The sequence below is a fragment of the Pinus tabuliformis genome, chromosome 6 (assembly GCF_031772625.1).
Source record: "Pinus tabuliformis cultivar Carrire ecotype Pingquan chromosome 6, CPIR1, whole genome shotgun sequence".
Lineage (NCBI taxonomy): Eukaryota > Viridiplantae > Streptophyta > Pinopsida > Pinales > Pinaceae > Pinus > Pinus tabuliformis.
Window position 1 is genome coordinate 1,932,739,818 of NC_142292.1, and position 23,566 is coordinate 1,932,763,383.

Here is a 23,566-nt window from a genome sequence, read left to right on the forward strand (position 1 = left end):
AACATCATATTCACCACTTTTAAAGATTCTCTGCAAAGATTCACCACTTTCGAGGATTCCTTGGGATTGGACTATTCGACATACATAACAAACAACTAAAATGGTCCAATATCAATCAAAATATCCACAATATGACATATTCCATAAATAAATAACACCCCTGAAAAAAAAAAAAAAAAAAAAAAAAAAAAAACACTTTCCTTTTAAACACACCGAGATTTGCAATGTTTAAATACATTGTAAACTAGTCTGACCCCTAACCAGAGTTTGATAAAAATCTCCTAATATTATTAAATTTATTTAAAAAATTAAAATAAAAAATATCTCTATTTTATAATAACTTAATTAACATTTGACCAACTGAAAATTTTGATCACATGATGTTCCATTCCCGAACCTCGTCCCCCCAAAAGAGGGATTTCTATCACGAGCTGTCTGATTGTCAATAACTAAGAATTTCGCAATAAAATAGATTAAACCAAAGCCCTGCATAGTACCGTGAGGCTTTAAAATCCCTTTTAACAAAGTCGTATCCACACATCTCCATTGATTCGGCCTTTAAGTTCTGGAATCTCCCCCTTCTTGTTACCAGCGGCAAAAATGAGTTCTGCAATGCGACGATTGGTGGGATCTGCACTGAAGAATGCATCATCTTCTTCTTTCAAAACTAATGTTATGCCGAGAAAGTTTTATTCGAGTGGTGGAAGTCCGCCACGCAAGGTTGTTGTGTTGGGAGCTGCTGGGGGTATCGGGCAGCCATTGGCTCTTCTGATGAAACTCAGTCATCTGGTGTCAAAGTTGGCGCTCTATGATATCACTGGCACTCCAGGTGTGGCTGCAGATGTCGGCCACATCAACAGCCGTGCTGAGGTGGGTTCCTCTTTTCCTACCGCGTTTTTTTCGTTCTCTATATGCTGGATCTGTTCTCTCTGCGAACGATAGAGATGTTTTGATTTTAGTTTCAAGGGATCTCCATTGGGATCGATCGTACGACGACCCACTTGGTAGGATCTACTTTTCGTTAGTGTTTTACCTGTTATTAGTTCTTTGATTTTAAGTTTCTGATATTGTCCATGGTCAGTTAATTTATTTATTTTGGTAAGCGCCTATTTTTTTAAAGGAACCAGGCCTTATACCAGGCTTAGACTCCACTGCTATAACCTCTCAAGGTCTCTGGGATTCTTCGAATGTGGAATTTATTCTTTTGGCCACATTTTTGCAGGAAATATGCCTTCCTGGGCTTTTGAACGTGGGTTTGAGCCCTGAAAGCGCAATGATTTAATTTCTTAAACACAACCCAATTCACGTTAATGGTCAACTCAATTCACTTTCATGGTCAGTTTGTAAATGTGTTTGTGCATATTTTGATTGATGAAAAAAAGCACCTAGATATTTATTTCGTGGAAATCCATGGCTGCATCATGTGCACCTACTCGATTAGGGTTTTTAATTTTATGGATCTAGGTGACATTTGGCCCAACAATCCATTGAAGCAACGCCCATCGCATTGTCATTCTAAAACGATTGTATTGTACACCGTGAATATTGGATTTGACTATACCTGACATTCTTTGGGCCATTTCAAAAGAGGCAGATATTGAGGGCTACATTATTATTATTTTTGATTGTTTTCTTGTTGGCAAATGTCTTTCTGTTAACATAGTGGGTTTTGCCCTCATTGTAGATGCTACAAACATAGAATCTCTATTCCACCAATTTCATGCAGGATTTGCTCTTGATCTTGTCTGTTGAATCTCAATATGGTAGTTAACTCCGATGGTGAGATAATGCCGCAACATACTTCTAAGAGGGCACTGAAAGTGCTATGATTTAACTACTTGACTACAATCTGCCCGACATTTATGGCTAGATTGAAATTTGGGTTGTGCTTATTATTATTATTAGCAGTAGTAGTATTTGCTATTGATAGGAGAAGGTTGTAATTGAGGTTGGGCTCACTATTATTGTTTTTGTTTGGTCAAGGCCTTTTGACTGGTGTGGGTGAAACACCTCAATTGCATCTATTCATCAAAGTCACGCATGACTTGCAGATGGGCTCATCTGTGCAAACCTCAATAGCACAGGGGTCATCATTAACAGCACCTCTGCATTATCATTGAACTGGTGTTTATCACATTAACCCGACTTCATATTTTGGAATGACATGGGCAGCCGCATTATCATGGGAATATGCCTCCTGGGTTTTGAACCTGGGTCATCCTCATGACAAGCACCCTACAACTTGCCACTAAACCACAGCCCAATGGACGAGGTAGTTCATATTTTTTTGATGAAAAGTGCATCTATATTTTTAGCAGAATCCACGGCTGGATCATATGCCTCTGCTTAATAGGACTTTTTGATCTGATGGATCTAAGTCATACTTGGCCTAATGACTACTTAGAAGTTAGAATAGTCTCATTGCATTGTCAATTTGTTATTTTGTGAGGATTGAATTGATGACCCTCTGCATATTGGATTTGCCTCTATATCCAACCTTTTTGGGGTCGTTTAGATTTGCCTCTTTATCCATGAGTAGATTAAATCAAAATAGTCTTCGCAGCGTAAATTAAACTAAGGTTGAATAAACTCCCTAACGTGGCTTGTGAGATGCTAATTATTTATCACAGCATCACTTTTATACCTGGATTGGATAAGGCTATACCCTGATTGAAATGTCGTATACCTGCATTGGACAAGATTATACCCTTATTGAAACGTGGGTTGGTATAGGTCTTCAATCTCCTACGAGCATAATCATTGCTTTTAGTGCTCTATCTCCTCGGTAAAAGCCAAAAGGTGGATTTTACTATAGAATACAAATAATCCTATTCTTGTTCACTATGAGGAGGACATACCATTGCTTGGGTCATGGAACAAGGATAACAAGTTTTACTTCTTTTGGAACTTTGCGATAATAATTTATTTTCTTATTTTTTGGTCTACATATTTATCATTTAATTTGGTACTGCCATATTGATTTTATCATGCTTGTGTCACGACCTTGTCAGTAATTCACAGCAGTGTGACCTGGGTGCAGGTTGCAGGATATATGGGAGAGGAACAACTTGGCACGGCATTGGAGAATGCAGATGTTGTGATCATTCCTGCTGGTGTGCCTCGAAAACTTGGCATGACCCGTGATGATCTCTTCAACATCAATGCAGGAATTTTTAAATCTCTTTGCTCTGCAATTGCAAAATACTGCCCAGAGGTAAGTTGTCATGATTTATGATCTTCTTTGAAGTTTTTGTTTTCATGCGATTTTCTTATTGACTATTTCATAGGAATAAGCATGACGTTCATTGTAAGTTGCTTTGTCGAAGGCTTTGTATGTTTGAGATCTATAGAGATGGCAATATATACAAATACATATTTGCAAGAATCTTTAAGCAAGTTGTTGATCTAGATTTACATACTGTTCTTGTATATAATCAATTCTACTGGAGAGGTTAACGAAGCTTGAAGACTTCTTTGAGTCAAACGAATAGGTGATTGACTCATTATTGACTCTTTATTTAGACAAATTGCAGCTAACTTTTTCCCATAAGAAGGAAATACTAATTGAAATGAACTTAAGAGTAATTAGCTGTGTAGTCCAATGCAAGTTTGCAGCCACTGTTAAAGCCCTGTTATTCTTGTTTCTCCTCTTATAGTTAGTAACTTAGCTTTTGGACTTTTGAGAAAATTGGCATATGAATATCAATATAAAAAATAACCTTGGTCTTCTATTTAACTGTGCACAAATCCACTTGATCACGAGGTATCCTCTATAACATTATATATTACATACAATCAGTATGTACTACCATTAGTGTGGCAAGTTAATAGATAAAGAAGTATGTTTCACAATTATTTGTTTTGTTCATGTACTGGTGTGTGTGTACAGTATGTATAGTATATTGTTACATATTATATAGATAGAGATATGGAGAGGGGGGAGAGTGTACTGGATAATGTTTTCCTTCTATCAGGAATGGTATATTTGGATTCAAGAAATCATCTAGAATTGGTTTTTATGGCATTGCTGAGGACTTGATATCCATGGCAGGCAATAGTAAATATGATCAGCAATCCTGTAAATTCTACTGTACCAATAGCTGCTGAGGTTTTTAAGAAGGTAGGGACCTATAATGAAAAGAAACTCTTTGGTGTTACTACTCTTGATGTTGTCCGCGCAAAGACGTTCTATGCTTCAAAAGCAGGAGTTCCTGTTGAAGGTATTTAAAATTCTGGCTTGTTATGCTTAGCTACTCTCAAATATTTAGTATTCTGTAAAATATTTTTACTTTTTATAATTTAATCATGAAATATGCATCCTGGGCAAACATGCCAGGCACTTCTCCTCATTTCAAGGATGGTATCATAGGGCTCAAGGCCATCAGAAATATAGTCAGCTCAAGATGTCACTTGAGGGAATTGAACCCGAGTGGGAAGGATAACAGTCTTTGCACACAACCATCTGGGCTAGACCCAATACATGATATGTTGCAGGATCTTACCAACATCATGCTTTTATTAACATTAGATACAATTCTCAGTTTTATGTTTGTTGTTGATGTCATCCTATGCTGTCTGCAGAAGTTGATGTTCCTGTTGTAGGTGGACATGCGGGTGTTACAATTCTTCCACTTTTTTCACATGTATATGACTTTGTTGGATCCTCATCTTGAGTTTGTTCTTTACTCTTGGATATTAGAAGATTAATTTATCAAAGATAAAATGAGATCATAATTACCTACCCTTCAATACAATTAAAAAGGGAACTAACACTTTTTTGTTTTGATAAAAAAATTTAGGCAACACCAAAGCCAAACTCTGTATTGTCTGAGGAGGACATTAAAGCCTTGACAAAGCGCACACAGGATGGAGGAACTGAAGTTGTTGAAGCAAAAGCAGGGAAAGGTTCAGCCACACTGTCTATGGCGTAAGTTTATGTTTTGGTCCTCTATAGTGGCTAATATGCATTCATATCTTTTGAATGTTTTTTAATTCTTATGTGACTGTCTAGAGTGCTGAATTTTTCATCTTGATGCAGTAGTTGGAGTCAGATAATCTTATCATGGTGTGTGCTTCATGATTTCATGCTTGGCATGCAACATGATTTCATGCTTGATAAGTACCTAATCTGAGATTCACTGTCAGTGAGAATATGGCATGAAGGAGCTTCTTTCTCTTTATCTGAATCTTGTACTTCATACATTTGCATGTCTCAAATCTTTTGCCTTAAGCTTAGGTACTTATCCTACATGAAATCATGTAGCATGCATGTCTCAAATCTTTTCCCTTAGGCTTTCTCATTTGTGTGAAACTCAGCGGGTGCTTTTAACCTGTGAGGTTTGACCGATGGATTGTTGCCTTTCATTTACCTTAGTTTGATTGAAATGTTCAGAGTTAATCTAGATTCTGCATGCAAAGATCCTTCCCTAAGAAAAGCCATGAGTCTCTTCAAGGATGTTATTCCTTCTTAAACATAAGATATGTCAAATGGATCCCGCAAAAGTTGTGTGCTTGATGATGGGTAAATCTGGGTATGAGATTTACAAATTTGCACTTACATGTATGCCTGTGGTTGCAATTCACAGATAGGCGCATAGCATCCATTCATTACCTCATCTTGAGCATTTGAGCATGGTTCATGCAAAAAACATTGCTGGTCAGTTAAATCCATTAGTTGAAAACTTGGAAGTGAAGAGTAGTGTTGTAGTCTTCTCTATGTTGATGAATGCTTTTTGAGACTTCAAAATGTTTAGACATGCAATTCCTTTTTCATCTTGCTCCTGTGTTCTCAAATATATTTTTTTCTACTGTTTTTTAAGGCCAAATATAAACCATGGGATATATATTTTTCCTACCGCGTTTTTTTCGTTCTCTGTATGCTGGATCTGTTCTCTCTGCGAACGATAGAGATGTTTTGATTTTAGTTTCAAGGGATCTCCATTGGGATCGATCGTACGACGCCCCACTTGGTAGGATCTACTTTTCGTTAGTGTTTTACCTGTTATTAGTTCTTTGATTTTACGTTTCTGATATTTTCCATGGTCAGATAATTTATTTATTTTGGTAAGCGCCTATTTTTTTAAAGGAACTAGGCCTTATACCAGGCTTAGACTCCACTGCTATAACCTGTCAAGGTCTCTGGGATTCTTCGAATGTGGAATTTATTTATTTTGGTAAGCGCCTATTTTTTTAAAGGAACTAGGCCTTATACCAGGCTTAGACTCCACTGCTATAACCTGTCAAGGTCTCTGGGATTCTTCGAATGTGGAATTTATTCTTTTGGCCACATTTTTGTAGGAAATATGCCTTCCGGGGCTTCTGAACGTGGGTTTGAGCCCTGAAAGTGCAATGATTTAATTTCTTAAACACAACCCAATTCACATTAATGGTCAACTCAATTCACTTTCATGGTCAGTTTGTAAATGTGTTTGTGCATATTTTGATTGATGAAAAAAAGCACCTAGATATTTATTTCGTGGAAATCCATGGCTGCATCATGTGCACCTACTCGATTAGGGTTTTTAATTTTATGGATCTAGGTGACATTTGGCCCAACAATCCATTGAAGCAACGCCCATCGCATTGTCATTCTAAAACGATTGTATTGTACACCGTGAATATTGGATTTGACTATACCTGACATTCTTTGGGCCATTTCAAAAGAGGCAGATATTGAGGGCTACATTATTATTATTTTTGATTGTTTTCTTGTTGGCAAATGTCTTTCTGTTAACATAGTGGGTTTTGCCCTCATTGTAGATGCTACAAACATAGAATCTCTATTCCACCAATTTCATGCAGGATTTGCTCCTGATCTTGTCTGTTGAATCTCAATATGGTAGTTAACTCCGATGGTGAGATAATGCCGCAACATACTTCTAAGAGGGCACTGAAAGTGCTATGATTTAACTACTTGACTACAATCTGCCCGACATTTATGGCTAGATTGAAATTTGGGCTGTGCTTATTATTATTATTAGCAGTAGTAGTATTTGCTATTGATAGGAGAAGGTTGTAATTGAGGTTGGGCTCACTATTATTGTTTTTGTTTGGTCAAGGCCTTTTGACTGGCGTGGGTGAAACACCTTAATTGCATCTATTCATCAAAGTCACGCATGACTTGCAGATGGGCTCATCTGTGCAAACCTCAATAGCACAGGGGTCATCATTAACAGCACCTCTGCATTATCATTGAACTGGTGTTTATCACGTTAACCCGACTTCATATTTTGGAATGACATGGGCAGCCGCATTATCATGGGAATATGCCTCCTGGGTTTTGAACCTGGGTCATCCTCATGACAAGCACCCTACAACTTGCCACTAAACCACAGCCCAATGGACGAGGTAGTTCATATTTTTTTGATGAAAAGTGCATCTATATTTTTAGCAGAATCCACGGCTGGATCATATGCCTCTGCTTAATAGGACTTTTTGATCTGATGGATCTAAGTCATACTTGGCCTAATGACTACTTAGAAGTTAGAATAGTCTCATTGCATTGTCAATTTGTTATTTTGTGAGGATTGAATTGATGACCCTCTGCATATTGGATTTGCCTCTATATCCAACCTTTTTGGGGTCGTTTAGATTTGCCTCTTTATCCATGAGTAGATTAAATCAAAATAGTCTTCGCAGCGTAAATTAAACTAAGGTTGAATAAACTCCCTAAAGTGGCTTGTGAGATGCTAATTATTTATCACAGCATCACTTTTATACCTGGATTGGATAAGACTATACCCTGATTGAAATGTCGTATACCTGGATTGGACAAGATTATACCCTGATTGAAACGTGGGTTGGTATAGGTCTTCAATCTCCTACGAGCATAATCATTGCTTTTGGTGCTCTATCTCCTCGTTAAAAGCCAAAAGGTGGATTTTACTATAGAATACAAATAATCCTATTCTTGTTCACTATGAGGAGGACATACCATTGCTTGGGTCATGGAACAAGGATAACAAGTTTTACTTCTTTTGGAACTTTGCGATAATAATTTATTTTCTTATTTTTTGGTCTACATATTTATCATTTAATTTGGTACTGCCATATTGATTTTATCATGCTTGTGTCACGACCTTGTCAGTAATTCACAGCAGTGTGACCTGGGTGCAGGTTGCAGGATATATGGGAGAGGAACAACTTGGCACGGCATTGGAGAATGCAGATGTTGTGATCATTCCTGCTGGTGTCCCTCGAAAACCTGGCATGACCCGTGATGATCTCTTCAACATCAATACAGGGATTGTTAAATCTCTTTGCTCTGCAATTGCAAAATACTGCCCAGAGGTAAGTTGTCATGATTTATGATCTTCTTTGAAGTTTTTGTTTTCATGCGATTTTCTTATTGACTATTTCATAGGAATAAGCATGACGTTCATTGTAAGTTGCTTTGTCGAAGGCTTTGTATGTTTGAGATCTATAGAGATGGCAATATATACAAATACATATTTGCAAGAATCTTTAAGCAAGTTGTTGATCTAGATTTACATATTGTTCTTGTATATAATCAATTCTACTGGAGAGGTTAACGAAGCTTGAAGACTTCTTTGAGTCAAACGAATAGGTGATTGACTCATTATTGACTCTTTATTTAGACAAATTGCAGCTAACTTTTTCCCATAAGAAGGAAATACTAATTGAAATGAACTTAAGAGTAATTAGCTGTGTAGTCCAATGCAAGTTTGCAGCCACTGTTAAAGCCCTGTTATTCTTGTTTCTCCTCTTGTAGTTAGTAACTTAGCTTTTGGACTTTTGAGAAAATTGGCATATGAATATCAATATAAAAAATATCCTTGGTCTTCTATTTAACTGTGCACAAATCCACTTGATCACGAGGTATCCTCTATAACATTATATATTACATACAATCAGTATGTACTAGCATAGTGTGGCAAGTTAATAGATAAAGAAGTATGTTTCACAATTATTTGTTTTGTTCATGTACTGGTGTGTGTGTACAGTATGTATAGTATATTGTTACATATTATATAGATAGAGATATGGAGAGGGGGGAGAGTGTACTGGATAATGTTTTCCTTCTATCAGGAATGGTATATTTGGATTCAAGAAATCATCTAGAATTGGTTTTTATGGCATTGCTGAGGACTTGATATCCATGGCAGGCAATTGTAAATATGATCAGCAATCCTGTAAATTCTACTGTACCAATAGCTGCTGAGGTTTTTAAGAAGGCAGGGACCTATAATGAAAAGAAACTCTTTGGTGTTACTACTCTTGATGTTGTCCGCGCAAAGACGTTCTATGCTTCAAAAGCAGGAGTTCCTGTTGAAGGTATTTAAAATTCTGGCTTGTTATGCTTAGCTACTCTCAAATATTTAGTATTCTGTAAAATATTTTTATTTTTTATAATTTAATCATGAAATATGCATCCTGGGCAAACATGCCAGGCACTTCTCCTCATTTCAAGGATGGTATCATAGGGCTCAAGGCCATCAGAAATATAGTCAGCTCAAGATGTCACTTGAGGGAATTGAACCCGGGTGGGAAGGATAACAGTCTTTGCACACAACCATCTGGGCTAGACTCAATACATGATATGCTGCAGGATCTTACCAACATCATGCTTTTTTTAACATTAGATACAATTCTCAGTTTTATGTTTGTTGTTGATGTCATCCTATGCTGTCTGCAGAAGTTGATGTTCCTGTTGTAGGTGGACATGCGGGTGTTACAATTCTTCCACTTTTTTCACATGTATATGACTTTGTTGGATCCTCATCTTGAGTTTGTTCTTTACTCTTGGATATTAGAAGATTAATTTATCAAAGATAAAATGAGATCATAATTACCTACCCTTCAATACAGTTAAAAAGGGAACTAACACTTTTTTGTTTTGATAAAATTTTTTAGGCAACACCAAAGCCAAACTCTGTATTGTCTGAGGAGGACATTAAAGCCTTGACAAAGCGCACACAGGATGGAGGAACTGAAGTTGTTGAAGCAAAAGTGGGGAAAGGTTCAGCCACACTGTCTATGGCGTAAGTTTATGTTTTGGTCCTCTATAGTGGCTAATATGCATTCATATCTTTTGAATGTTTTTTTATTCTTATGTGACTGTCTAGAGTGCTGAATTTTTCATCTTGATGCAGTAGTTGGAGTCAGATAATCTTATCATGGTGTGTGCTTCATGATTTCATGCTTGGCATGCAACATGATTTCATGCTTGATAAGTACCTAATCTGAGATTCACTGTCAGTGAGAATATGGCATGAAGGAGCTTCTTTCTCTTTATCTGAATCTTGTACTTCATACATTTGCATGTCTCAAATCTTTTGCCTTAAGCTTAGGTACTTATCCTACATGAAATCATGTAGCATGCATGTCTCAAATCTTTTCCCTTAGGCTTTCTCATTTGTGTGAAACTCAGCGGGTGCTTTTAACCTGTGAGGTTTGACCGATGGATTGTTGCCTTTCATTTACCTTAGTTTGATTGAAATGTTCAGAGTTAATCTAGATTCTGCATGCAAATATCCTTCCCTAAGAAAAGCCATGAGTCTCTTCAAGGATGTTATTCCTTCTTAAACATAAGATATGTCAAATGGATCCCGCAAAAGTTGTGTGCTTGATGATGGGTAAATCTGGGTATGAGATTTACAAATTTGCACTTACATGTATGCCTGTGGTTGCAATTCACAGATAGGCGCATAGCATCCATTCATTACCTCATCTTGAGCATTTGAGCATGGTTCATGCAAAAAACATTGCTGGTCAGTTAAATCCATTAGTTGAAAACTTGGAAGTGAAGAGTAGTGTTGTAGTCTTCTCTATGTTGATGAATGCTTTTTGAGACTTCAAAATGTTTAGAGATGCAATTCCTTTTTCATCTTGCTCTTGTGTTCTCAATTTTTCTTTTCTACTGTTTTTTAAGGCCAAATATAAACCATGGGATATATATTTTTACCCTGAAGACCTCCAAATCATTTGGAAAAGGAGGTGCTGCAGCAAAAGAGATGGGTTGAATTTGTTGTTTGGATGGACTCTATGGTATGTAATCTTAGTTGGATTTCCAATATACTTTTAAACCATATTTTCATTTTATTTTTTAGTACTATTAGATATTATATCTTACCTCATTTTATGGTTAACATTGTATAACAAAAACATGCGTTGTGTTATGTAATTAATACTAACATGTAATATTGATTTTTTTTGTCAGAATGCTATAGGTAATGATTGCCAAGACGATGATCCAAATTATGTTCAACATATATCAGGAGATGATGAGGATGAGGATGAGGATGATGGTGGTGAAGGAGGAGATGATGATGATAGTTGTGGTGTTGGTGATGATGTGGATCAGAGTAATGAGGATGGTGAAGATGATCATGAGGATGATCTTGGTGGTGGTAGCTAGGCATGCACATGCATTGTTTTTTATGAAGAAATTATTGTGTAGAATGACATTGTTATGTTTAGATGGGTGTTGTGAATTTACCCTATATCAATGAGACATTTTGATTTTGTAATCATACGATGAGTTTGATTTATGTATGTTGTTAATTTATCGTAACGATATTCATGAAATATTTTGATTTGTTAATCATATTTGAATTTTAGTTGCTTTGATTAAAAATAATACTGATTTTATTAGTATTATGTTGCTATTTTATACATGTTTTGAAAATTGTTAATGACACATTGTTATTTTTTTGGATGGATGTTGTCAATTTCTCTTAAATTTCTTTACAAATGATTTTGAATTGTGATATCTGCTTTAATGATATTTAGAAACTATCATATATTTCACTATGAATCTATAAAGGGGGTCATATATGTAAAGAAAAATATACTCTATATAAGAAGTCAAATGCGGATGTAACCATGGATGCAAAATTGAAAGTAAAATTGGATGTTAAACTAGGAATTAATACAAAATGCAAACAATTGACATACAAAGTGTTTTAAATTAGAAGTGAAAAATTGTGCAATAGTTGACACAAAGAAGGGAACAAAACATGGCATACAAAAGGATATCAAATTGGGCAAAAACAAGGACACATAAATGGGCACCAAATTATATGCAAAAAAAGACAACAACTAGATGTAAAATAAGATGCAAAGTTGAGCGTTAAAAAGAAACAAAAAACGTTACAAATTAATATGCCAAATGATGATGCAAATAATGGTGTAAATTTGGGATGCAAACTTGGGTGCAAAAAAGGAAAAAAAAAAAAAGATGTAAGAAAATACATAAAACAAGATGCAAAATGGGGCTGAAAAAAGGTGAAACCAAGGATGCCATATTGGATGTAAAAAATGATTCCTAATCACATGCAAATTTAGGCTCGAACTCAGATAAAAAATTATATGCAAATGTGGACACAAAATGAGGCAAAAAAAGATGCAAATTTGGATGGTGAAAACGATGTAAAACTAGACACCAAAAAAATGCAAAATTGGATGAAAAAGTCGGTGTAAATAATGGTGCAACATTGGACACAAGTAGACACAAAAAAATGGTGCAAAAAGGGGCATAAAATAGCTTAAAATTGGATGCAAAACTTGGTGCAAAAACAAATACAAAAGTAGACGTAAAAAATGGCTCTAAATTGAATGTACCATTAGACACAAAATAAGATGCAAAGGTGGACACAACACATGACTCAACAGAAACTTCAACGTTCAAATGTCAGGATAAAAGATGAACCTGACTGCTTTCTTTGGGCCCAGAGTAAAACAGGGGATTACTCGCCTAAATATGGATACCTTTTCTTGATGGGAAAGAAAGGTTGGGGCATTCCGGATTGGTGGGCCAAAAATTTGTGGAAACTCAAAAGCCCAGCAAAGGCCAGACTTTTTCTATGGTGTATCTTAAAAAGGAAGGTCCCAACTTGGGGAATTCTACAGGCAAGATTCTTAGTTGGGCCTGGTAGATGTCCACTGTGCAAGTCAGATGATGAATCCATAAACCACCTTTTCATATCTTGTGCTTTCACAAGACAGATCTGGGAGGAGGTCACTGCGCTGCTCAAGATAAATGCTAGGTGGGGTCTCGATTCTTTGGAGTCAGCTTGGAGAAAATGGTGGCAAGACTTTCCTGATGGAAACCTGAGAAACCTGCCACTCATATTCTGCTGGGGAATATGGCTTGCCAGGAATAAAAGCATTTTTCAAGACAAGGACATTCCCTCTTTCTTCATTGCCACTAACATAGCGGCCATTTACTCTGCTTTACCGCCCCCTGAGAAAAAAGATCCTAAGCAAAAGCAAAAACAAATCAACATTCAGGAAGGCATCCCTTGGGGTTTTTTTGATGGGGCTTCACAAAATAACAGGGCGGGAGCTGGCCTGTGCATACATATCGATCCTGATCACTCACTAAAAGCTTCTGTTGGGCTGGGTTATGGCACTAATAACTATGCGGAATTATCAGCTCTTCGTTACCTTTTATGCTGGCTTCTTCACAGAAACATAAACATGATACAGATTTTTGGGGACTCTCTTAATGTCATAAATTGGGTCAATGGAAAAGCATCTTGTCATAATCAGATATTGAGGACTCTAGTGGAAGAAATCTTCTTATTAAAGGCATCTTTTAATATTTTTTCTATCCGCCACATTTACAGGGACAAGAATGAAGAAGCAGACCAGCTATCTAAAGCTGGTGTACAACAGGATATGGGCAACTGGGTCATAGAAGAGATCAGACAGGGGCATTCAGTCAGATCAAATATGCCTCCTTATGCACAGTCTCTTTGACATCTGACCTCCAGCTTTATTTTGACAGCAGTTTTGTAGCGGCATTATATATTATATGTATATTTATGTTTTTTCCAGCTTTGTTTTCTTTAGTTCTTGTTATCAATAGCAGCATATTTAAAAACAGAGCAAACAGACTTTTTTAATTTCTCTCCGTTTTGGAACTGCTCACGGGCTTTAAGACATATATATTTTTTGTATTTTGGGGTTGTTTTCCTTCTGTTGAAGGAGACCCCAGTTTTTGTTTCGCATATATGCTACATGGTTGCTTTTGCACCTCCGTTGGGAGGTTGATTGTAAAGGTTTCGTGTCCAACAGAACAGCAGAACAGCTCCTTAAATGTTGAGCAGAACAGCAGACTCCTGAGCCAGATGTGGTGGCATATGATTCAATCGCTTGTAAAACTTTTTATCGCTCTTAATAAAAAGTTTTGATTTTTTCCCCGGAAAAAACACATGACTCAACATAAGATGCAAATATAAATGCAAATTTCGATGCTCAAAATGATGTAACATTAGATGCAAGAGATGGTGTTAAAAATGATGCAAAATTGGATGAAACAAATGACGCAAAATATGGTGCAAAATGACATGGGAAAAATGGAGACAAATCAAACGTAAATGTGGATGTAAAAAATGGTCCAAAAAAAGATGCAAAAATGGGCACAAAAATGGATGCAAAATTTGGTGCTAAATCAAATTCAACACATGGTGCAAAGATAGGCACCAAAGCTGGTGCAAAAATAGAAGCAAAAACTAGTGTAAGACTAGATACAAAACCTGGCGTAAGACTAGATGCAAAAACTGACACAAAATGGATGCATAAAAAGAAGTTAAATTGGATTCAAAATACAGTGTAAACTTGATGCAAATGATGGTGCAAAAATGGAAGCAAAGAATGACACAAAATAGGAAGCAAAAGAGAATGAAAAATAGATGCAAAAAATGACACAAAACTAGAAGCAAAACCTGTCATAAAATAAGATGCAAATCTTGGTTCAAAATTTGACGCAAAAAATGATGCATAGTTTGGTGTAAAAAATGATGCAAAATCTAGCGTGAAAAGGGATGCAAAATCAGGTGCAAAAAAGGACGCTTTAAAAATTGTACAATAGAGCCAGATTTAGCGCCAGGTTGCTCATCACAATTACAAAAAAAATGCACTAAAATCTGGCGCTAAATCTGGCGCAAATCGTTGGTTTTGTTGTAGTGATAGAGGCTGTCATTTTATTATATATCAAAAAGTTTGGGTACATAGTTCAAAAACTCTGCAAGTGAGGCATTGGCTACTATGCCATACATATGTAGATTCATCAACAACACACACCCATAACACTACTGCCTTCAATCAGTGGTGTTGATGATAACATAAGACCGCATTTAGAATGTGGTGGAGAAGGGTTCGATGACGGGTTGACTCAACACCAACTGTATGCCTATGCCAGTGTCGAGGGGTATCCGCCATACTTCTTGGAGGAACACCTAAAGTAAGCCCCTCAACATTGCGAGTGAACTCCTGCAACTCTTCTTCTTCGTCCTCTATTTTTGCTGCAGGTGGTGCTATGGCCTAGGCTGGTGGTCCATGTCTCCTTAAAGGAGAATACCCTATAGGGTGTGTAGGTGCCACATCTACATATCACCACAATCATGACTTAGTAACTGTGTATCCAAAACAAAATACAAAAACATTACATATTCAAAAATCCAAAAAAAAATAAATATAAAAACTAAAAAGTTTTACCTCTCTCATCAAAATCCTCGCTAAGGAACAAGACTATGTCTGGATCTCCCTAGAAATCCACTCCATCGTGGGGGGTAATCGTCCACCGGTAACAGAGTTGCTCTCAGCCATTTCCAGTATGTATCTGGGAACCAACCACTAGTGTGTACTCCATCCTCCCTAGGCATAATGGAGCACCACCTCATCATCAATGACTATGTTGGCGATGGATAGACCACATAATCCAGTATCATTGGCCTCATCACCGTAATCTTCTCAAAGAATAAACTCACAAGAAAACTCCCATAGCCACATATTTGGTTCTTCCCCCTCTTCATCTTTGTTAGTTGAGCCTTGACATTCACCAACATTCCTTCACACCAGTTGAAAAGTGTGGGTTCTAAACATCTGATGCATAGCTCTAGATGCGGTATCGTCATGATATGGGGTGCCTGGGTCCCAGCCACCCATGTCACAGTATATGCTAGTGTACGTAGAGTCAGGTCTATTATCTCCTCTATATGGATTTTGTCCCTTTCCATTCCTCTACCTAGCTTGCAGTGGGCAACCCTCATACTTCGGATCATTGCCCCACTAGTGTTGTGTACCCCTGATAGTACCATTAGAGCTCCCTGCCTTGACAACCCAGTAAGGAAATATATATCTTCCACCTCTATAGTGAATGACTCTGGACCGACTGTTATACGAGATTTACAATTATGGAAAAAAAGTATCTCTCCTAGGTTGGTGGCTAACCTAGAACAACAGAGAGCGAGGGAACACAATGCTTTTCTTTAAAGTAAATATATGAAAAAGTGAGGCCTACCTAGAATCCTTCGCACACTTCGCTCCTTCTTTACCTTGGAAGCTCCAATTCCAGCTCCGAATGCCAAAATTAGAACCTGTACAGTCAGATAACACAAGCCAAGAAACTATGATATCTATGCAGTATCATCTAAATAATTCATTCAATAGATCAACATGGTATTGAAATATATGAAATAACAACATCACATATAGGAAAACAATGAATTCTTTGCATTAATATAAATGGAAGGAAATTACAACCATAAGTAGCAGTTGATCTTGTAGAAGAGCTCCTCCAAGTTGTTGACTTGTCCTTTCCTTGTCACAATATGAACCTCCAATCACCCTAAATGCATGAGATAATAACCACTCATTGCAACAGCATAAGGGAAGAAACACTCTCCAAAATCCAACCCCCAACCACATAAAAGGTTGGAAACATATAGAGAAGTAGGGTAAGTTGGGAGTTCTTATCCAATTACCAATGTAGGGTAAGAGATCCACCTTTGGTGGAGGGATAGGATCAAACGATAAGTGATGAAAACTCCAAAGTAGGGAAGGATAGGATCTGAATGTTTTATCCAAGGTAAGTAGTTGAAACAACTTCTGGAAACTCCTAGAAGGGGAAGCCTCTATAATATCGATCATTCTCCTGAATTTCTAGAACCAACGCAGGTTCAAAGGGGAGAAACCTGTTGGTGACCAACGTAGGCCATAGTGGACAAACCTGCTGGTGAACGCACTCTAGTAGGATTGCAGGGAGCATTGGTCCTCAAACTGGCTTAGATGATGCAGTTTAGGGCTAAAATTCAAGGGGATGAAGGGAACATGCTTAGGGCTCTGTGCAAGATGGTGACAAGGGGGAATAGGATGTTGATTGATCCCATTAGGAGGTTCACTGATCAGATGTGACAAAATGTCCTATAAAAAAATGCCCCCTAAAGTGCAAAGTTAGATATGATGACTAATGACTGAAGTGCTTTACCTTGTGACAAGTCGGGATCAAGGACAACTAACGAGCTTCATTTGTTACAATAAATTTACAATATGAAATCATTTTTTGTTGAGGGAGGCATACCCATACTCAGCTCATAATCTAACATAACATGTATAATGATCAAAAGATGCATCCACAGATGCAACTAGTGGACCCATGACTGGATGACTGTCTATATGATCATGGCCATCATACATTGTGATCTTTGTATAACTCCTAAAATCACAGCTCGGATGGATGAAACTAGATCTGGGGTCTTCTATCTCATTCACATGACCAACCAATGTACAAGTCTAACCATTTGAATCAATGATCTGGAATCGAACAGGGTATACACCATCTGTTTACTGGCCAATGATGTAAGTCATTAATAGACATGAGAGAAACCATCGATGATGTTAATGGTTCTCAAGGTACTATAGTACAATCCATACGGTGTGAATGAATGAATTGATGTCGAACACCACATAAAATATTTTGGTCTAAGGCCTATGATGCAAACCTATCGCCGAAATAAAGGAAACATTCCATTGACGTATGCAAGCACCAAGGTACCAAAGGTGTCTTTCTAAGTCAACCTCCTGGATGATGTGTTGATGTCGACAGGAAGCAATTTGTCGTAGGAGGGCCTTGATGTATCCCCCATCAACAAAACTAAATAGGTATCACAATTGAGATGGAATGATCAAAATGATGCTTACATGGAACTGGATCAGGAAAGGCAAGCATGAAATGAAGGCTTAAGAGTATTGTAGCAGAGATCAACTGAATGACTTCCCTTGAACACATCGACGACACTGAATGGAGTTGGTAGCATTGACACAAAACTGAAATGGAGGCTCTAAAAATGGTATGATAACTAAAGGACAAGAAGATTACCCAACTCAACAACCACATAGATGAAATGGAAGAGTGTCGTGTTCAAGAGTGACTAGCTACCATTAGTAAAATGGAATCCCTTGTTTTCCCAATTTCCCCAACGATTTTGGTCAGTACCTTTTTAATTTTTAACAAACTTGAGGAGGATAACATATGCTTGGTCTACAAGTTCATCCTTCAGATGAATCCCTCTAAGTATATTTAACAAACCCCGATAAGGAGTGGTTCAGCCCCGTCATGATTGACAAGTCCATCATTGTTTGATCTTTTTTCGAGTCCAGTGAAGGTAAAACTCGACATATTTTTCATGTTTGGAGAGTTTGAAAAAGTAGCAAAAAAGAAAACTCTGGATGTCCCTTTTCGTAGGTAGTCCCTTAGGTCCGAAAAGGTAGAAAACAATACCCAAGAGAACCTCTTAGCCATGTTTGACTAAGGTATTCCTTTTTCGTAGTTAGTTTATCTCAGTCCAGAAAAGGGTTAAACTTATATTGAGTAGATGTCTTTTCATTTACTTTAACGAGTTTAAAAATACAAGTGCTTGACAATATTTTCATATTTTGGGAGTTTGAAAAGAGCTAAAAGAGTATTTCTCCTGGAGGAATTATTAGTATAAAGGGTAGCAATTGGTTTTGGTCATGATGGAACTGCTCAAAACACGCAAAGGTCAAAACGCTGGCTAAAAAGACCACTCATTACAGTGGTTCCTCAGGCAAGGGTAAAACAACCAAGTGAAAGCATATGATCAGCTAAGCATATGGTGACGATGGAATGAAAAAAAAAGTTCATCTGGAAAAAAGAGGCTGATAAAAATGGTAATCACGAGGGATAAAATGGGAATAGTTTCATTTTTACAGAAGATTGAAACATGGGAAAATATTCTTAAAATTGGTTTCATTTTTACGCAAGCTTGAAACATGGGAAACTATGCTTGAAATAATTTTGCATGCCCCCAGCATAATGACTAAATTCGAGGTACATGCCCCCAGCATAATGACTAAATTCGAGGTACATGCCCCCAAGCTTCATTTCAATCATGCAAGTAGACTACTGGGTACTCACAGGTGGACAGAATGAAGGTTCATTTACGAGATAAAGTAAAAGAATCGACTAAAAATTACGAGATATAATCAAAGACTCTAATTGAAAGGGGATTTGTTTAATTTTTTAACGAGATTCACACAGGGAAATAACTATGTTCAGAGGAACCTATTTCATTTTTTAACGAGGCTGACATAGTGAAAGAACTATCCTCATAAGAGCTTGTTTCATTTTTTAACGAACTTGACATAAGAAAAGGAACTCTCCTCCGAGGACCTTGTTTCATTTTTTAAGGAGCTTTATATCAGAAAAGGAACTCTGCTCTAGGACCTTGTTTCATTTTTTAAGGAGCTTGACACAAGAAAAGGAACTCTACTCCAAACAGTTTGTTTAATTTTTTAAGGAGCTTGACACAAGAAGAGGAACTCTGCTCCAAAAACCTTGTTTCATTTTTTAAGGAGCTTGACACAAGAAAAGGAACTATGCTCCAAAAACCTTGTTTCATTTTTTAAGGAGCTTGACACAAGAAAAGGAAATCTACTCCAAAAACCTTGTTTTGTTTTTTAAGGAACTTGACATAAGAAAAGTAACGCTACTCCGACACCTTGTTTCATTTTTTAAGCAACTCTCCTCCGAGGACCTTGTTTCATTTTTTAACGAGCTTGACACAAGACAAGGAACCCTACTTTTAGGACCTTATTTTATTTTTTAAGGAGCTTGAGTCATGACACAAAACAAGTAACTCTGCTTCGACACCTTGTTTCATTTTTTAAGGAGCTTGAAACAAGAAAAAGAACTCTACTCCAAGGACCTTGTTTCATTTTTTAACGAGTTTGACACAAGACAAGGAACTCTGCTCCAGAATCAAATAATTGTGTCCAAGAGACCATGGGTTTTAAGAGGTTCTCATCATATGGGAGAATAATGCTCTAGAAGGGATCAAAGGATCCAATGGAAATATTAGAGTCCAATACCCCTAGTAAATGATTCACCATATCACCTACTGGATCTAGGCCAAAAGAAGTTGATCAGATAGTGAAAGGCTCATCTTCAACAGTAGGTACATGAATGGGATAGGTTGCACATAATTAACCTGTGGCGGGGAATATACCACTTGCACATTCGAAACACTTAGGGAAGTAGGATGATTGGTAGTCAATTCAAGACCAACAAATGAAAGTTGATCAATAGCCACAATCGTTCCATCATGCGTGAATCACATCACTCGAAAGAGTGTGGATACAACAATATTCATAGCATAAACATAGTCTCGCCCCAGGAGAAAATTGAAGTCCAAAGCATCTATGAAAACCATAACATCAATACATACAATTTTTCGTCCCAAGCTAACAGGAAACTAAGGAAGGATCCCTAAGGATTTACTGGTTCTTCTGTTAAAAGCTAACAAATTCGGAGTGGTAGACACAAGTTGTGGAGAACCCAAAGCTTGCCAAGTAGAGGAGGATAGAATACTAACAGAAGCTACCTCATCTATAATAGTGTGATGGATGTCCTTATTATAAGCGTTTACCATGATCTTAAAAGGCATGTAAGAAGGGAGACGAGGTTCTATCAATTGACTCCAATCAAAGGCAATGACCCATTTCCTTGGAGGGGGTTTTGTAGGGATGGGAGAAATTCCCCCTTGTCTAGTATGTTATCACTGACAAAATTTCAATGCTAAATGTCTGCAAATAAGCACATGAATCCTTTTAGCGGTTTCGCAGCGCTACATGTTTAGGTGGTTTCGTAGCGCGCTACGAAATTGGGGATTTGTCCTAATTCATAGCGGCCCTTTCACAGCTGTCATGTTTATCAAAATCCATTGGGTTTGCATCAACAGTTGTCAGCTTATAAGGTTCTTAGTACCCCAGCAGAGCTTGAGTTAGTGTGGTGGAACAGAGGAAATAGTGCAAAAAGAAAAGTCTCTATTTGGCGTCCTATTCTTCCACCTGGATGCTTTTATGTCGGTGATATTGCAGTTCCAGGATATGCTTCAAAGTTTTGGTATTACTTCAGGTTAAAGGCACCCTTGTTGTTTGTCCCATGGTAGCTGTTATTCAATGGAGGAACGAGATTGCTCGGTTCATTGCGGAAGGAAGCATTAAAGTTTTAGTTTATCATGGCGCAAATAGTGGTGCTGAATGATACGTGTACTCGTGGAAAGGATCACCCTGTTTCTAATCATGCAGAGAGTCGGTCGGAGTTGAATATGGAAAAAAATGGTCAAGGAAGAAGCTAAGGAAGCTAGAAAAATCTGAATTGCGTCGGTTCAAGGATGGAATAATTGCAGAAACAGCAGTATGGGAATGTGAATACTGGGAGAAACATTTAATAATAAAGAAGATAATGGAATACACTCTCTGTCGACATCTGTCTTTATCCTCCCAAGATATTTCTATTGTTGGAAATCTACAAAATACCAATTGTGTTCCTTTGGAGAAAGAGTTTCTACTTCGTAGCCAGCATTCGAGCATGTTAAATGGATTGCAGGGTTTTCTTCTAGTTTATGGGCCAATTGTGCGGCTTGCCAAAAGATGGATTTGTTCGCATATGTCTTCTGGAATTTTGGCAGATGAAGCGGTGGAGCTATTGGTTGCATATATGTTTGTCAGGCCATTCCCATTCTCTGCTCCTTGTTCACGAGTGACAGGCTTCTTAAGGTTTTTGCGCCCTGTTGCTTATCATGACTGGGCCTTATCTCCTTTAGTTGTTGATGTCAACGGAGACTTAACAATGAAGGAAGCTCCCTTTTCAAAGGATGCGGCCTAAAAGAGAAAACGAAAAGAACCTAATCCAACAATTTTTGATGTGAGAAATATATTGGAGGAGGTTGCCAATGCGGGTACTGGTCTTGTTAAGACTGTTCATCTTCTGAAATCCCCAAAGCTTGTTTTCATGAAAAAGATTTTTTTTGAATCATCGCTATCATGCCAAGAGGTGTCTGTATCTCATAGTGATTAAAAAGCATCTGAGCTCGTGTTCTGTTGTTAAGAACATTGGCTGGTCAACTTTTCAAGATGATGCCAGAAAACCAATTTTGATTATACATCCAAGAGAGATGGACAATGACACTGCAAATGACTTTGTGATACGGATCATTCCAACAGTATTAGCTGGAGTATTTGACATTTCGAAGCTGGCCCCTAGTCGCAATAATGTTCGAGATTTCCAGCAGGGAGGCATCGCACAACCTACACCTGATTACAATGCGAGTATCTTGGAAGATATGTTCATCGAGGATCATAGTGCATTCCTTAAAAAGAACATTTCTGGATCAAAAACTTTTGTGGAAGCATTATTATTACTTACAGTTTGTGCTATACAGAGAAATTCTATCAATGGACCTGATTGTTTGAATGGATTCATTATATCTATAATTTTAGCATACTTAACAACAGAAAGAGGTGGAAAGCGCATCACAGGCCAAATGACAGGGTTTCAGGCCTTTCGTGTTGTCATAGACTTCATTGCAATTTCCAGTACTTTAGAGAAGGGTATTTTCATGCAATCTCAGTCTGTTGGCAATGTGTCATTGGAGCTAAAGAGAAGGCTTCTACAATTCTTTGACGTTGTAATATGCGATTCAATTGGATATCTTAACCTGGCATTTCGAATGACCAAGAGTGGACTGGTTGAGCTTGTGGATGAGGCAGCACGTACCCTGAGATACATGAACAAATGCATGGACAAGGAACACTCGAGAGTCTATGAAAAACAAGTTGAATTATTACTCTCCAAGTGCTTGGGTGATAGGGCACGTCTTGTTCGAGTTCTTCATAGAAGCATACCTGAAAATTGGCATATATATGAGGGACTTGCATGTTTAGGAAAAGTTCCCCTTCTTGTTGGCATATTGATAAGTGATTTTGAGAAAGCTTTTCGAATGATTGATGTGGGTCCAAGCGCAGACAATAAAATTGAGTCTGCCAAGTTCAGGAGCCTTGGGGAGGTGCAGAAGCAATTGTAGTGGCCAATCCTCCAACATGTGAGGACTTCAGATGCAGGAAATATTCCAAACAGTTAAGACACAGTGCATTGTGGATCCTCCGGTTGTTAGTTAGATTGCAAAAGAGGCTCCAGAAGAACCACTTTTGGAAAAGTGGGAAGAAGCATTGAAGGATACAGGATTTCATCTAAGTTGACATTGGTGGTGGCTTTTCAGAGCTGTTTTCTCGGAAGGATGAGACAAAGATAAAAAATATAAAAAGGGCATCGATTTTGTGTGTTTCAGTTCTCAATAATTATTTTAGGCCTAAGCTTGAGGTGATCATTGATGAGGAAAAGAAGGTAACCCACTCTAGCCTTATGGAGGATACAGAGAATGTGATTCTGAATCCCAGCATAGCAAAGGTGAAACTGAAGGTGGAGAATTATCTGTTGCCTAATTTTGACCCCGACAAT

At 37.6% G+C, this 23,566-nt stretch overlaps 3 protein-coding genes and 1 long non-coding RNA gene across 4 annotated transcripts; all 4 read left to right on the forward strand.

Annotated features, from left to right (window-relative positions):
- The first annotated feature begins 600 nt into the window (after nt 1-600).
- LOC149266915 (malate dehydrogenase, mitochondrial-like) lies at nt 601-4,931 on the forward strand. Its single transcript, XM_089409561.1, has 5 exons — nt 601-870; nt 3,041-3,214; nt 4,052-4,220; nt 4,582-4,643; nt 4,800-4,931. The coding sequence occupies exons 1-5, from the start codon at nt 601-603 to the stop codon at nt 4,929-4,931; spliced, it is 807 nt and encodes a 268-aa protein (XP_089265687.1).
- LOC149266916 (malate dehydrogenase, mitochondrial-like) lies at nt 4,800-10,005 on the forward strand. Its single transcript, XM_089409568.1, has 5 exons — nt 4,800-4,927; nt 8,116-8,289; nt 9,126-9,294; nt 9,656-9,717; nt 9,874-10,005. Exons 2-5 carry the CDS (start codon nt 8,128-8,130, stop codon nt 10,003-10,005), a joined length of 525 nt encoding a protein of 174 aa, XP_089265694.1. The 5' UTR covers nt 4,800-4,927; nt 8,116-8,127.
- Nucleotides 10,006-10,891: 886 nt separating this feature from the next.
- Nucleotides 10,892-11,539, forward strand: LOC149266917 (uncharacterized). The gene is made up of 2 exons (XR_016260359.1): nt 10,892-11,007; nt 11,180-11,539. It is a non-coding gene; the product is annotated as an uncharacterized LOC149266917 (long non-coding RNA).
- A 10,657-nt stretch (nt 11,540-22,196) lies between these two features.
- On the forward strand, nt 22,197-23,132 carry LOC149266918 (uncharacterized). The gene has a single exon (XM_089409577.1). The coding sequence runs from the start codon at nt 22,224-22,226 to the stop codon at nt 23,130-23,132; it is 909 nt and encodes a 302-aa protein (XP_089265703.1). The 5' UTR covers nt 22,197-22,223.
- Nucleotides 23,133-23,566: the final 434 nt, after the last annotated feature.